This window comes from Ambystoma mexicanum, chromosome 10 (genome assembly GCF_040938575.1).
Source record: "Ambystoma mexicanum isolate Mex_15411 chromosome 10, UKY_AmexF1_1, whole genome shotgun sequence".
NCBI lineage: Eukaryota > Metazoa > Chordata > Amphibia > Caudata > Ambystomatidae > Ambystoma > Ambystoma mexicanum.
Window position 1 is genome coordinate 71,697,298 of NC_090932.1, and position 12,668 is coordinate 71,709,965.

Below are 12,668 nucleotides of genomic sequence, written 5' to 3' on the forward strand. Positions count from 1 at the left end.
GGGCATGGGCTGGTGGTAGTTTTATTAAGCTTTGGGGTGCAGGCCGTAGATGTATCCAGAGGTGATGCTGGACACCCTGCTCACTAAAATATTCGGCAGCCCTAGAAGCCAAAATGTGTTTGTAACTGTGCAGGAGAGGATGGTAAAATGCCAGGCCACCCTCCAGAAATCCACACATGGCGACATAAGGAATCGTGTTCCTTTGCCTCTCTTGGACCTGTTCAGGTCAGGGATAAGTGTGCACGAGAGGATGGTAAAATGCCAGGCCAACCTCCAGAAATCCACGCATCCCCACGTAAGGAATTGCGTTCCTTTGCCTCACCTGTGCCCGTTCATGCCAGGGATATGTGTGAACGAGAGGATGGTAAAATGCCAGGAAACCCTCCAAAAATCCACACATGCCCACATAAGGAATTGTGTTCATTTTCCTCCCTTGGACCCGTTCGTGCCAGGGAGCAGGTGCATGTTTGCTTGTAAAGTGGGAACGGGTTCCCTTGGCTCTGATTGGCCTTAATCTCAAATCTATGCAGAAATGACAATGGAGCTGCAACAGTGTTTCCAAATTCCCCCCATAAAGTCTGGAGGCTCAGAGCAAGTACTTGCAACAAAAACTGGACTGCAGATCAAGAAGGAGGTTGGACGAGCATTTTTCTAGAGCAGTGGTCTTCAAACTTTTTTGGCCTGTGCCCCCCCTGAGCAAAATCTGGGCAGGCCGGGCCCCCACCAAAAATGCGAAATGGACAGTATGTACAAATGGCTATGAACTATTACGTGCCGTCATCGTAACCTACTCCCAGTATAGTCCGTGGGCTCCCCCCCCTGCTCCATCACATTCACTGGGCTCCCTCCTCCCACTCCTACCGAGTCACTGGGCTCTCCCAACCCCATCACAGACCCTGGGTTCTTCCCACCCTGCTCCCACCAATATCCCAGTGGTCCTGCCCATCCTGCTCCCACCACAGTCCCTGAGCTCCCCCCATCTTGTTCTCAACACAGTCCGAGGGCCAGTGGAAACTGGTGTATTTTTTATGTGGAGAGGCATAAATATTTCCGAAAAAAATGCCATAGCGACCGAGCGCAGTGAGGGAGCCTGAACCAAACAAGGGAGGTTCGGGGGGGGGGCATCCCAGTGAATTTTCTAAAAATAATGTGTTAAAATGTAACATTTTAGAGCATACTTTAAAAGAAAATGGGTAAAAAGCCAAACAGATTGCAACTGGTAGAGGGGGACCAAGGGGGAAAAGCATGATATTTTTGACTGGACGTCTATGAAAGATATCCAGTAAAAAAATACCATCCCCATCCTCTGGGCTCCACAGCGCCTCAGAAGGAGAGCTGATTTCGGCAGGTGGGTAGGGGGAGTGTGCCTTTCTTGTACAACCCTCCTGTACCCCCACTCGCCAAAATCAGCTCAACGGACCAAAACAAAAACACACACACAGACAGTAATCACTCTATCATTCATACAAGCACCCATCATCATACACTCACTCACAACACAAGCATACACGCATCCATACACATATTTAAATAAAAAATAAATGAACGTAAATGTACGCAGGTGCCTGCGCATAGATGCTGAAATGCTCCAGGCTGCTCTGTCCGTATGTGCGAGTAATCGCAGGAGCTCCCCCTCGCACATACAGACATGCAGTGCCGCAGCCAGCATTTCCAATGAGCTATGCAAGGCTGGCGAAGCAAAACTCCCCCAGCCTTGCATGGCTCAGTGAGAATATGCGCCTGGGGAACTGAACTGTCAAAGGGAAACAAGGTTTCCCTTTGACAGTTCAGCCATTCCAGGAGCACTTCCTCAGCTCGAAAAAACTGCTGAGGGTGTGCTCAGTGTTTCAATGGGCTGGCTCCTCGGCTCCTGCATAATGGGTGAAGGAGCCACTGGGTGGACGCCCCCTCCTCATTATGGATGAGCCGCCAGGCTCGGACTGGCCAGTAGGCCACTTTTCTGGCCAATGTGGGCCAGTTTGATGAGTTACTTCACTATGCAGCTAATAGTTGTGACCATTGTTGCTGAATAAATATTCTTTAAATATCACAATTTGCTTACATTTTAACCAACAACACCCCCTTGGGTACTATTCAAACAGTCTGTCACTTAAGGAATGAATATCCATTTGCAACTGTGGGCCACTTTTTCATTGATGCCTGAGACAGTTTTATTGCCCAGTCTGAACATGTGTGCCACCCCTGCCCATTTCTATATTTTTTTATTTTTTTTTACACATTTCATGCTGGTCTCTCGCCCCACCCCTCCCCCCCCCCCCCCCCCCCCGGATTCGGCCCCACAGTTTGAAGACCTCTGTTCTAGAGTGATGTTTTACTGAAGTACCAACTTCCTCTCCAGCAGGAGTGACTGGGACGAGGCCCTTGTGCTTGGAAGCCTGCTTCTGCCAGCAAGCCTACTGAAGACATTACCATGGCCCCAAAGTATAAATGTACCGGCAAGCGCCACACCATGTCGCACCTGATGTGCACCATGACCAACCAGCCCAGTCGTCCGGAGATTTGAAGGCAGAGGTCTGCCTGTGTCAGGGGTTGCAGCTTAGAGGTCAGAATCAAGGGTCCCAAAGCTGGTGGTGACTGTCAAGTGATCTCCAGTTTGGCAGGCCCACCGCACACACACACGTTGGCCACCCAGAGGTGGTGACTCGACCTGGTGAGCCAATCTTGGCAATTTCCCAAGTCTATCGCTGGAGTACGGACAGGAGCAGGTGCATCGATATATGATCTTTCAATATAAAATATTCAATATAAAATCTGCATACCGTGCACGCTTCACCAGCCCACACCACTGACGCCAAGCTCTGCTTGGTAGTCCTGCCGGTGCCCATCGAGCAGTGGGAATAAACCTTCATTGCTGTGTTAAACACACCTCACCAATAGCACTTGGGCCTGGCGTTTCCAACCACAGCCATCACCGCTGAGCACAACAAGCCACTGCCGTCCTCTGTTGCAGTGTTCCCCAAACCATGGGCGCAAGATTTTTCTGCACATTTACCGCCATTCCCACAGAGTGCCCGGGACATTATTCTTGTATCATGAAGTAAGTGACTTATGTGGTCTGGCCTTCTAACTGTATTCCTCCTCCTCTTTCAGCACTTCTGTTATTTTACACACAGGCACCTTACACGCACTTCCTCTCATTTGTGATAGATCCAAGAAGCCCCTTCCTGAAGAAAACAAACCGACCAGGGCTTTAGTTGAAACCAGGACTTGATGCTCTTGAGATCCTTTTGAATGGAAAACAACAAATGGAATGTCTGGATATTGTCTCACCTTCATATGACTTCATATGATCGTATCCACTGCACATGAGTGTATTTCTCCATACGCTGTACCAATTGGAAACCATTGATGGCTACAACATGAGATCAGACCTCTGTGGTTGTCTACATTCTGGGGTCCATAGCTTAGATTCTGATTCAATAGGACTATCTTGTCTAGAACCCTATAGAACAGCTTAGGGCATTAATGCGACTTACTTGTTATCTTCTGTTCCCTAACCTCTCCATATTCTGTCGTTTTTTCTTTCTCCCTTTTCCATACACCTCATATCCCGGGAGGATAGCTCATGGGAAACGTGCTCACCTTGGAAGCAAGACGACACGGAGCAACACAGGTTCGATCCCCGGGTCCGCGTTTAGAAACCTCTGGGTATTAAGTGTGTTATAAATAACCTATCATATCATAACTACCTCCTTTTGATTTCAAGACATAGAACAGCTGGCATAGGATAGCAAAGGGAGCGGGTAAGGGGTAGGTATTGCCAGCCAGTTTGAATTTTGCTGATTATTTCCCAGGGGGCCTGGTGTGCAATTTATGTACAACGATTTAGTCACTTTTGTAAAGTTGGCACACGTGCTGTATGAAATATTGATGAACAATTTTGTACATTTATGAAACATGCTGCTTTCTTTGTTACATTTTGTATTCAATGTGGCCCAAACCGTTCCAAGAAATAAAGTGCCTTGAGTGCTTCTTCAAGGCTTCTTGGCACGTCCGCAGCCCACCTTCTTTGCTTCACAGACACAGAATTCCCACTCATTAGGGCCCTATGTTACTGACCAGTCCATTAATTCAGTATTAGATATTTTTTAAAAACACGCTACCCCTTCTGGAAATAGTTACCCGTCTAGAAATGAAGGTAGGTTGGTGCCTCTCATGAAAATAAATTGAATTTAGTTCAGTTTCAGGCCTCTGCTCAAGGGAAGGGTAGATGGAAAATGGGCCCTGAAGCGAACCAGTCCATAAGAATAATAATCCCAGCTTCACACTTGACCAAACATTGTGATCTTGACCAAATCCCTCCATTTCTCTACACTTCGGTTCCCTCATCTGCTAAAATAGAGTGTCTAGAGGGCAAACTGAGCATGAGTCTGGGGGATCCTTGGCCCGTGACATTACTCGCTTCAGGCCCATTTTCCCATTGGCAGGTGGATAGCGCTAAGAAGCACATTTGAGTGGCGCTGTGCTGTGTGAACTCAAGGCTCTGCTCCCTCCTTTACTCTTAATTGCACCACGCATTACACCCTCATCCGCACCCCAGTCCACAGTGAGGGTATGAGCGCAGTTACCTTTCTGGGTGCTCCATGGGTTTGCTTCCTGCGCCTGTTGGTCCTCCTGCGGTGGGTGGTGGGGTGGCTTTGCCGGGCAGTCGTGTGGCTTCTGCTGGTGCTTGGGTTGCGTCTCTTGCTGATGCCTCCTCCGTCACCATCTCTAAATCAAAAGAATCAGAGGTTCAGTAAAGGAGCAGGGAGCTCGTGGGGGAGAGGTAATAGCATCAGTGGCCTTGGGGTCAGGGAACTGGGGGCAAATGGACTCCTGCAAACTAGGAAGGTGTGAAGGTGAACACGGGGTGCGTGTGTGCAATGAATGCAAAGTGCAGGTGGTTGCATGCACAGTATGCATTATGAGGAAGATGGCGGACATGGGGGTTTTTAACCCGGTCGGAGGAGGCATCAGATGGGGGTTTCACTGTCAACAAAGGTTCTGATTCAGGGTGATATGATAGTTTATTTATATAGCGCCTATTCACAATGGGCCTCATTACAACTAGTGCAGAATGGGATTAACGGCGCCAGTAATGGTACCGGTGCCGTTAAACCCAATCCGCACTATTACAAGGTTCCTATCGCGGGACCTGGATCGGACGCCGGGTAAAACCAGGCGTGCTTTCCGGGTCCTGCGATGGGAAGAAGGAGGTAACAACGGGCCAGTTGTAATCTGCCCGTTGTGACCTCCATCCCCATTCCCATTGAGCCCTATGGGGGCTCCAATGGAAATGGGGAATGGTTCCTGCCAGGAGGAATTACCGGGTCCACCTATGTCGGAATGAACCGGTTATTCCTCATTGCAGGGACTTGGTAAATGAGCCCGGTTTGGTGGCAGCCATGGAGCTAATAGCTCGACATTTCTGGTAGAGGCAGAGCTCATTTCTTACCGCCTAGAATACCCCGCCTCCCAGGGGAGTTGCTAGGTCTGGAAAAGACCCGGGGCTATGCTGTTGTCGGAACTGTTGGGACTGGGGGCTAGCTCGTCTTTTGGCTGTAGCTCCTGAGATTCTATCCGGGGCTACAACCAAAAGATCAGGGGCTATAGCCCCCTTAACCCCCCCCCCCAGCAACGCCCCTGCTGCCTCCTCTCCTGGCATTTTCAGGAGAGATTCAGATGGTTCTAGGAAACTCTAAGGAGGGTATGAGGTTGACCTTGAACTCAGGGACGGCCAGGCAAACTCCGGCCCTAGGAGATCTTAACAAGTAAAGATGAGCACCTTAAGTAAGATTCAATGTTTTGAAAAGGAGTGGGCACAATTGCTGACATCGAAAAGGAATTTGCGATATTCGCCAACAATTCCATTCCTCCTACTGGGTGGTTTTCAACTTTTTCAACCACATATTTTGATGATTTATTTTTGCAGAGATTTCGCTATCCACTGAAATCTGGGGCCTCATTACGAATTTGCCAGTAATTTGGTGGTAATTTGGTGGTAGCTCTGCTGAATTACCACCATATCCAATTAGCGTTACCACCACTTTGAGCAGTGGGTTTACCATGGGATTACAAGTGGTGGTAAACTGGAGGTGAATCTGCCACCATATCCCCAAAAATAGGTGGATTTACTGTGTAGTAATTCCGCCAGTGGTAAATCTGCCCAATTTATAATTTGGTGGTGCAGGAAAAGTGGTGGGAACGGAATTACAGACACATTTTTCCCACACCACCAAACTTTTAATGAGGCATTGCATAACAACGAAACTTTGTTTTTCAACAAGCGAAATTTTGAAAAAAAATTTGAGACAGGAAAAGTCCACAAACTGCAATTTCTGCTACACAAGCAAAATTTGTGGATGGGGTGAATTTTGCCTGGAATCCACCAATTTTCTCGCAGAATGAAATTGAGCAATTTCACCCACCCCTAGTTCTGACCACGACATATGCATGATCTTCAATGACTACAGTTTGTATTTTTAGTTTTTGGACATGTTTTAGTTAATGTTAACATGTGTCTGCTTGTTTATATTGCATCTGATGAAGGGTTATTATCGAAAGGAATGATTGCAACAAGTTGGAAGTGTAGAGGAGGTCCCAGACATGGCCTGCACCCCTTCCCCTCATTTCGAGTTACCAGGAACGTACTCGCCAAGGTATGTAACGTATGATGAGCAAATGAACCAACAAAGAGCTGCCCTGGGACGCTGCCCAGTATACATCAGAAGATCTGTGACCAGCCAGGCGCGAAGAAGTACCACCGCCTGATGTCATCCAGGACCCGAGGATGCCATAACTTTTCCCGATAAGAGACTACAATTTCGAGGCCATCCTTAGCCAACTAATTGACACATCGCCCTAAAACACTGATTGATGGAAGGGAGGCAGGGTGAAACTTGGGACACCAGGCACATGGGTGTCCATTCTGCATGCCGCTAATTAAAACAGGGATTTATGTCTAGGGGCGTAACTTGCCCAGTCACAATGGACCATGTAATCTAGGGTCCTATGGATACTGTAACCAATAGGACGTCGTAGTTGTAGTGACGTCTATCGCACGTGATGTAGAGGGATGGGCGTAGACGCCCACCCGGTAAGAATTATCCAATCCGCATGCCTTATTATCATATACAGATATAACACCTATACTCAAGTTACCTTTCCTAACCAATTATATTGCATGATGATTTTTTATAGAATTAGACGTCAGTGATGACGAGTTTTGCCTATAACAATGACTGTTTGACTGATGTTCGAGGAAGTCGGAGCAAGCCAGGAGATCGCAATGATCCTGATTTCCATTTGTTTCTCTGTTCGATGTACTTGTCATTAAACGGACTTCCCTTTGCCAACCTACTGAGTCCTCATTATTGAGTCGTGTCGGAGTAAGTGAATCCTGCACCCCCTATCCTCACATGGTGCAGCTATCTTGTTTTACAAGTTCTAGAGAGTGAGCGCTGACCTATGGGCCCGTCAGTGAATTCCTCTCCTCTTGGACAGAAGGAATGACTATAATGGGTAGGGGTAGAGTATACATTTGGAGCTCATAACGGGAGCGCAGACCCTAAAAACGAGGCAACATGCATGCCACTGCCCTGATGCCCTGCAAGCCAGCAGAGGGAGACACAGAAGATGACATGATCCCTGGGAGAGAGGGCACAGGATGCAGGCTGCTGAATCGTGGGCCCTCAGTCTGGAGGCCAGCAATTTGAGAACACAGATAAGCAAACATAAGCCACGGAGAAATAACCCATGCCAACAATGCTAGCCTTCCCGAAGGCATGCTGTCCTGGAAGAACATCTCAGACGATTGTGGGTCCTTACATCGCTGCCGATCTGGAATAAATTGTTACTGTATTTCCATATACCAGCACTTTTCCGGACCGGCAGAGTAAAAGTTTGCCGGTGGGGGTTACCTGATTTTCCTCCAGTGAAGAGCTGGAGGTAAATCACGCCACCACTGGCAAAAATCATTGTATTACCAGTATTACCGGTGCCTGTAATATTGGCATTCCCCTCTAGCCCTAGGGGACTCCATGGATAGGGAATTCACCGCTCTTCACGCCACCTGGAATATCCCAGTAATATCAGGATATCAGGCGGTGGGAACGGCCATAGCGTTTGGTGGTATCCTGTCGGTAAATCCGACTAGTGAGGGCCAACTTGAGCTGTAAAAATGACAATTTTACATCTTCTGAGAACTGTGGGGCCGAGGATGGTTCAAGGTCCACTATCCCGCTAAGATGACTTTCCATGTGTTGACATTACAAATGGTGGCCTGTGACTGGCAGACGATCCCCCTGGTATGCACCAAGGTAAGCCTCCTCCATCTTTGGGCCATTCAAGTTTAGAAAATGTGTAACTTGTTTATATAGGGCCTGGTAGAATACTTTTGTCCTTTTGTAGGACTGGGATAAACAGGAGTTCCTATAACACAACTCAGCGGTAATCCTTTCACAATTTCAGAAGGCTGAATGACACAGCTTAACTTTTGGGTTGCACACTTTGGAGCGATGGCCCTTCCTGGATATCTCGATATCTCCCCATAGACCAGTCCCCCACTCAGGAGGACAAAGACAGAGAATGATTGGCAGATGGAAGGGCAAGAGGAAGGGAGCAAGACAATGGTTCTAATGTGAGAATTTGGGGACACTGAGCATTGTAGCCGTAAGGGGACCACCCGGAGGCACACAGTGGGGCCTTCAGGGAAGGGAGTAAGTGACAAAGTGGGGAGGTCTAAGAGCAGGTGCGGAAGACAATACCTGTGAGGTCTCTGCGTACGCGCGGCGAGAAGGTCTGCTTGTACATCTGCTCCATGAACTGCGGCAGGGTCTGTGTGAAGAAGGAGAAGTCGACATTGTTGCGCAGAAAGTCCTCGGCCAACCGCAGCAAATCCAGCAGCCCCTGCAGGTAGGATCTTAGCTCTAGGGGCAAGAGAAACACAAAACACCATGACACCTCCAACATGTGTGTATCCCTGAGGAAGAGCAGTGCATGATAGGGTGTAGGGTATTCCAAGCCATCAAACAGGCAATGGATTTGGGGTTTCTTCTCCATTGACCTGAAAGCTTCCAAGCAATGGGGTGCGACTGGGCAAAGAGCCAAGGGACTAATGGGGTGCACAGAAATACACATAAAACAGGAGAAGACTCTGCTACCAATGTCTGGAGCCCAAACACTGGATAACATGAGTGAAGAACCACCAAGATTCCATCTTTCATCACACGGAGAGGGCTGCAAAGGCCAAACCTGCACCGTATGGACAGCAGCTGGCATCAGGGAGCTATGATAAAGGCATGCATATGTCAGTGGCATAAATATTCCAGACAAGGAGTCAATGTCACAGCTGAGGTTTCCCCTACAGCTAATTGGAGAACAAAAGGTAGGTAGGCCCTTAAACCCTCAGATCCTGGACCAAATATGTATCAATTCAACAAAAGGGAGGAAATGAGGGTGGATATCATACAGATAAATGATCAAAAGTCTCATTTAATAATTCCAAAAGGGAGTAAATGAGGGTGGATATCATACAGATAAATGATCAAAAGTCTCATATAATAATTCCAAAACGGAGGAAATGAGGGTGGATATCATACAGATAAATGATCAAAAAAAGGGAGGAAATGACGGTGGATATCATACAGATAAATTATCAAAATTTGTATTTAATAATTCCAAATTACCACAAGTCGCTGGCTTCAACACATGTATGTTAAAAAACAAATGGTCAATACATATTGGATACAACACATGAGGTACATGGAAAAGGGAGAAAGAAAAAATGACAGAATATGGAGAGGTTAGGGAACAGAACATAACAAGTAAGTCGCATAAATGCCCTAAGCTGTTCTATAAGGTTCTAGACAAGATAGTCCTATTGAATCAGAATCTAAGCTATGGACACCAGAATGTAGACAACCACAGAGGTCTGATCTCATGTTGTAGCCATCAATGGTTTCCAATTGGTACAGCGTATGGAGAAATACACTCATGTGCAGTGGATATGATCATATGAAGTCATATGAAGGTGAGACAATATCCAAACATTCAATTTGTTGTTTTCCATTCAAAAGGATCTCAAGAGCATCATGTCCTGGTTTCAACTAAAGCCCTGGTCGGTTTGTTTTCTTCAGGAAGGGGCTTCTTGGATCCATCACAAATGAGAGGAAGTGCGTGTAAGGTGCCTGTGTGTAAAATAACAGAAGTGCTGAAAGAGGAGGAGGAATACAGTTAGAAGGCCAGACCACATAAGTCACTTACTTCATGATACAAGGATAATGTCCAGGGCACTCTGTGGGAATGGCGGTAAATGCGCAGAAAAATCTTGCGCCCATGGTTTGGGGAACACTGCAACAGAGGACGGCAGTGGCTTGTTGTGCTCAGCGGTGATGGCTGTGGTTGGAAACGCCAGGCCCAAGCGGTTTTGGTGAGGTGTTTGTAACACAGCAATGAAGGTTTCTTCCCACTGCTCGATGGGCACCGGCAGGACTACCGAGCAGAGCTTGGCGACAGTGGTGTGGGCTGGAGAAGCGTGCACGGTATGCAGATTTTATATTGAATATTTTATATTGAAAGATTATATATCGATGCACCTGCTCCTGTCCGTACTCCAGCGATAGACTTGGGAAATTGCCAAGACTGGCTCACCAGGTCGAGTCACCACCTCTGGGTGGCCAACGTGTGTGTGTGCGGTGGGCCTGCCAAACTGGAGATCACTTGACAGTCACCACCAGCTTTGGGACCCTTGATTCTAACCTCTAAGCTGCAACCCCTGACACAGGCGGACCTCTGCCTTCAAATCTCCGGACAAATCTCCGGCTGATTGGTCATGGTGCACATCAGGTGCGACATGGTGTGGCGCTTGCCGGTACATTTATACTTTGGGGCCATGGTAATTTCTTCTGTAAGCATGCTGGCAGAAGCAGGCTTCCAAGCACATTGGCCTCGTCCCAGTCACACCTGCTGGAGAGGAAGTTGGTACTTCAGTAAAGCATCACTCGAGAAGACTGCTCTTCCAAGCTCCTTCTTGATCTCCAGTCCAGTTTGTGTTGCAAGTACTTGCTCTGAGCCTCCAGACTTTATGGGGGGAATTTGGAAACACTGTTGCAGCTCCATTGTCATTTCTGCATAGATTTGAGATTAAGGAGGTGGCCAATCAGAGCCAAGGGAACCCAGTCCCACTTTACAAGCAAACATACATCTGCTCCCTGGCACGAACGGGTGCAAGGGAGGCAACTGAACACAATTCCTTATGTGGGCATGTGTGGATTTCTGGAGGGTGGCTTGGCATCTTACCATCCTCTGGGGGCACACTTATCCCTGGGATGAACGGGCACAGGTGAGGCAAAGGAACACAATTCCTTATGTGGGCATGTGTGGCTTTCTGGAGGGTGGCCTGGCATCTTACCATCCTCTCCTGCACACTTATCCCTGGCATGAACGGGCACAGGTGAGGCAAAGGAACACAATTCCTTATGTGGGCATGTGTGGATTTCTGGAGGGTGGCTTGGCATCTTACCATCCTCTGGGGCACACTTATCCCTGGCATGAACGGGCACAGGTGAGGAAAAGGAACACAATTCCTTATGTGGGCATGTGTGGATTTCTGGAGGGTGGCCAGGCATTTTACCATCCTCTCGTGCACAGTTACACACACATTTTGGCTCCTAGGGCTGCCGAGTATTTTAGTAAGTAGGGTGTCCGGCATCACCTCTGGACACATCTACGGCCTGCACCCCAGAGCTTAATAAAACTACCACCAGCCCATTCCCGGCTGAAGATGTATGGGGGCCCATTTCAACATGATGGTTGCCTGCCTCCCACTGGCTTAGAGTGGGAAGCAGTCTGAGGCACCCGCAGGGGGCATACATTATAATGGAGAAAAAGATAAGGTTAATAGCCCGCAATTATCAAGAGGCAGCGAGCTAAAACACTGAATGCGCGCTGAATAGCAATGAATCCTTCTTTGTAAGTAAGTGGCTTATGTGGAGGACCCAGTGTTGAAAAGCAACAAGGTGCTAACACTCCTGTTTCCCCCAACCGAAGTGATGTCTGGACGGGCTCCAGCAAACGCATCTTGTAAGGTGAGCGCTGCAAAGCGCACACTTTAAGCCCCAGAACGTAAGTACTATAAAGGAATACATTGCCACGTTACTGAACTGCTGGCTGGCACAGTGGGGGTAGTTGGTGGGGGCCCCCTTGAGGCTCGAGGCCCCTTGGATTTGAAAATTGTGGAAAGACCCTGACGCCATCCCTGCCCCAGCCAGAGAGTCAACACTTCGCCAGTCAGGGGAATGCACCCACCAGCAGAAAAGGGCTACTTTGGCTAATCCCATCTCTCAGTGCCCATAATCACGCTTCCTAAATGTATAACCCTCTTCATAATTTGACACCTCCTGCAGAATATACCAGAGCTTGCCATGTCCCGTGGAGTACATCAGTCATAGCAAAAGGTACTCACAGGAGAAGGTACTCCCAGAAGGATTGACTCACAGCAGAAGGTACTCCCAGAAGGATTTACTCACAGCAAAAGGTACTCACAGCAGACAGTACTCACAACAGGATTTACTCACAGCAGAAAGTACTCACAGCAGGATTTACTCACAGTGGAAGGTACTCACAGCAGAAGGTACTCCCAGAAGGATTTGCTGACAGCAGAATGTACT

At 48.0% G+C, this 12,668-nt stretch overlaps 1 protein-coding gene across 1 annotated transcript in view; it reads right to left on the minus strand.

Moving 5' to 3' along the window:
* PRSS56 (serine protease 56) overlaps positions 1–12,668 on the minus strand; it is a 135,861-nt gene that overhangs the window by 34,319 nt on the left and 88,874 nt on the right. The window contains exons 11-12 of the mRNA XM_069617542.1: positions 8,766–8,927; positions 4,590–4,731 (exon numbers count right to left, since the gene is read on the minus strand). Coding sequence (XP_069473643.1) covers positions 4,590–4,731; positions 8,766–8,927 — 304 coding nt within the window. The remainder of the gene's footprint in view (positions 1–4,589; positions 4,732–8,765; positions 8,928–12,668) is intronic.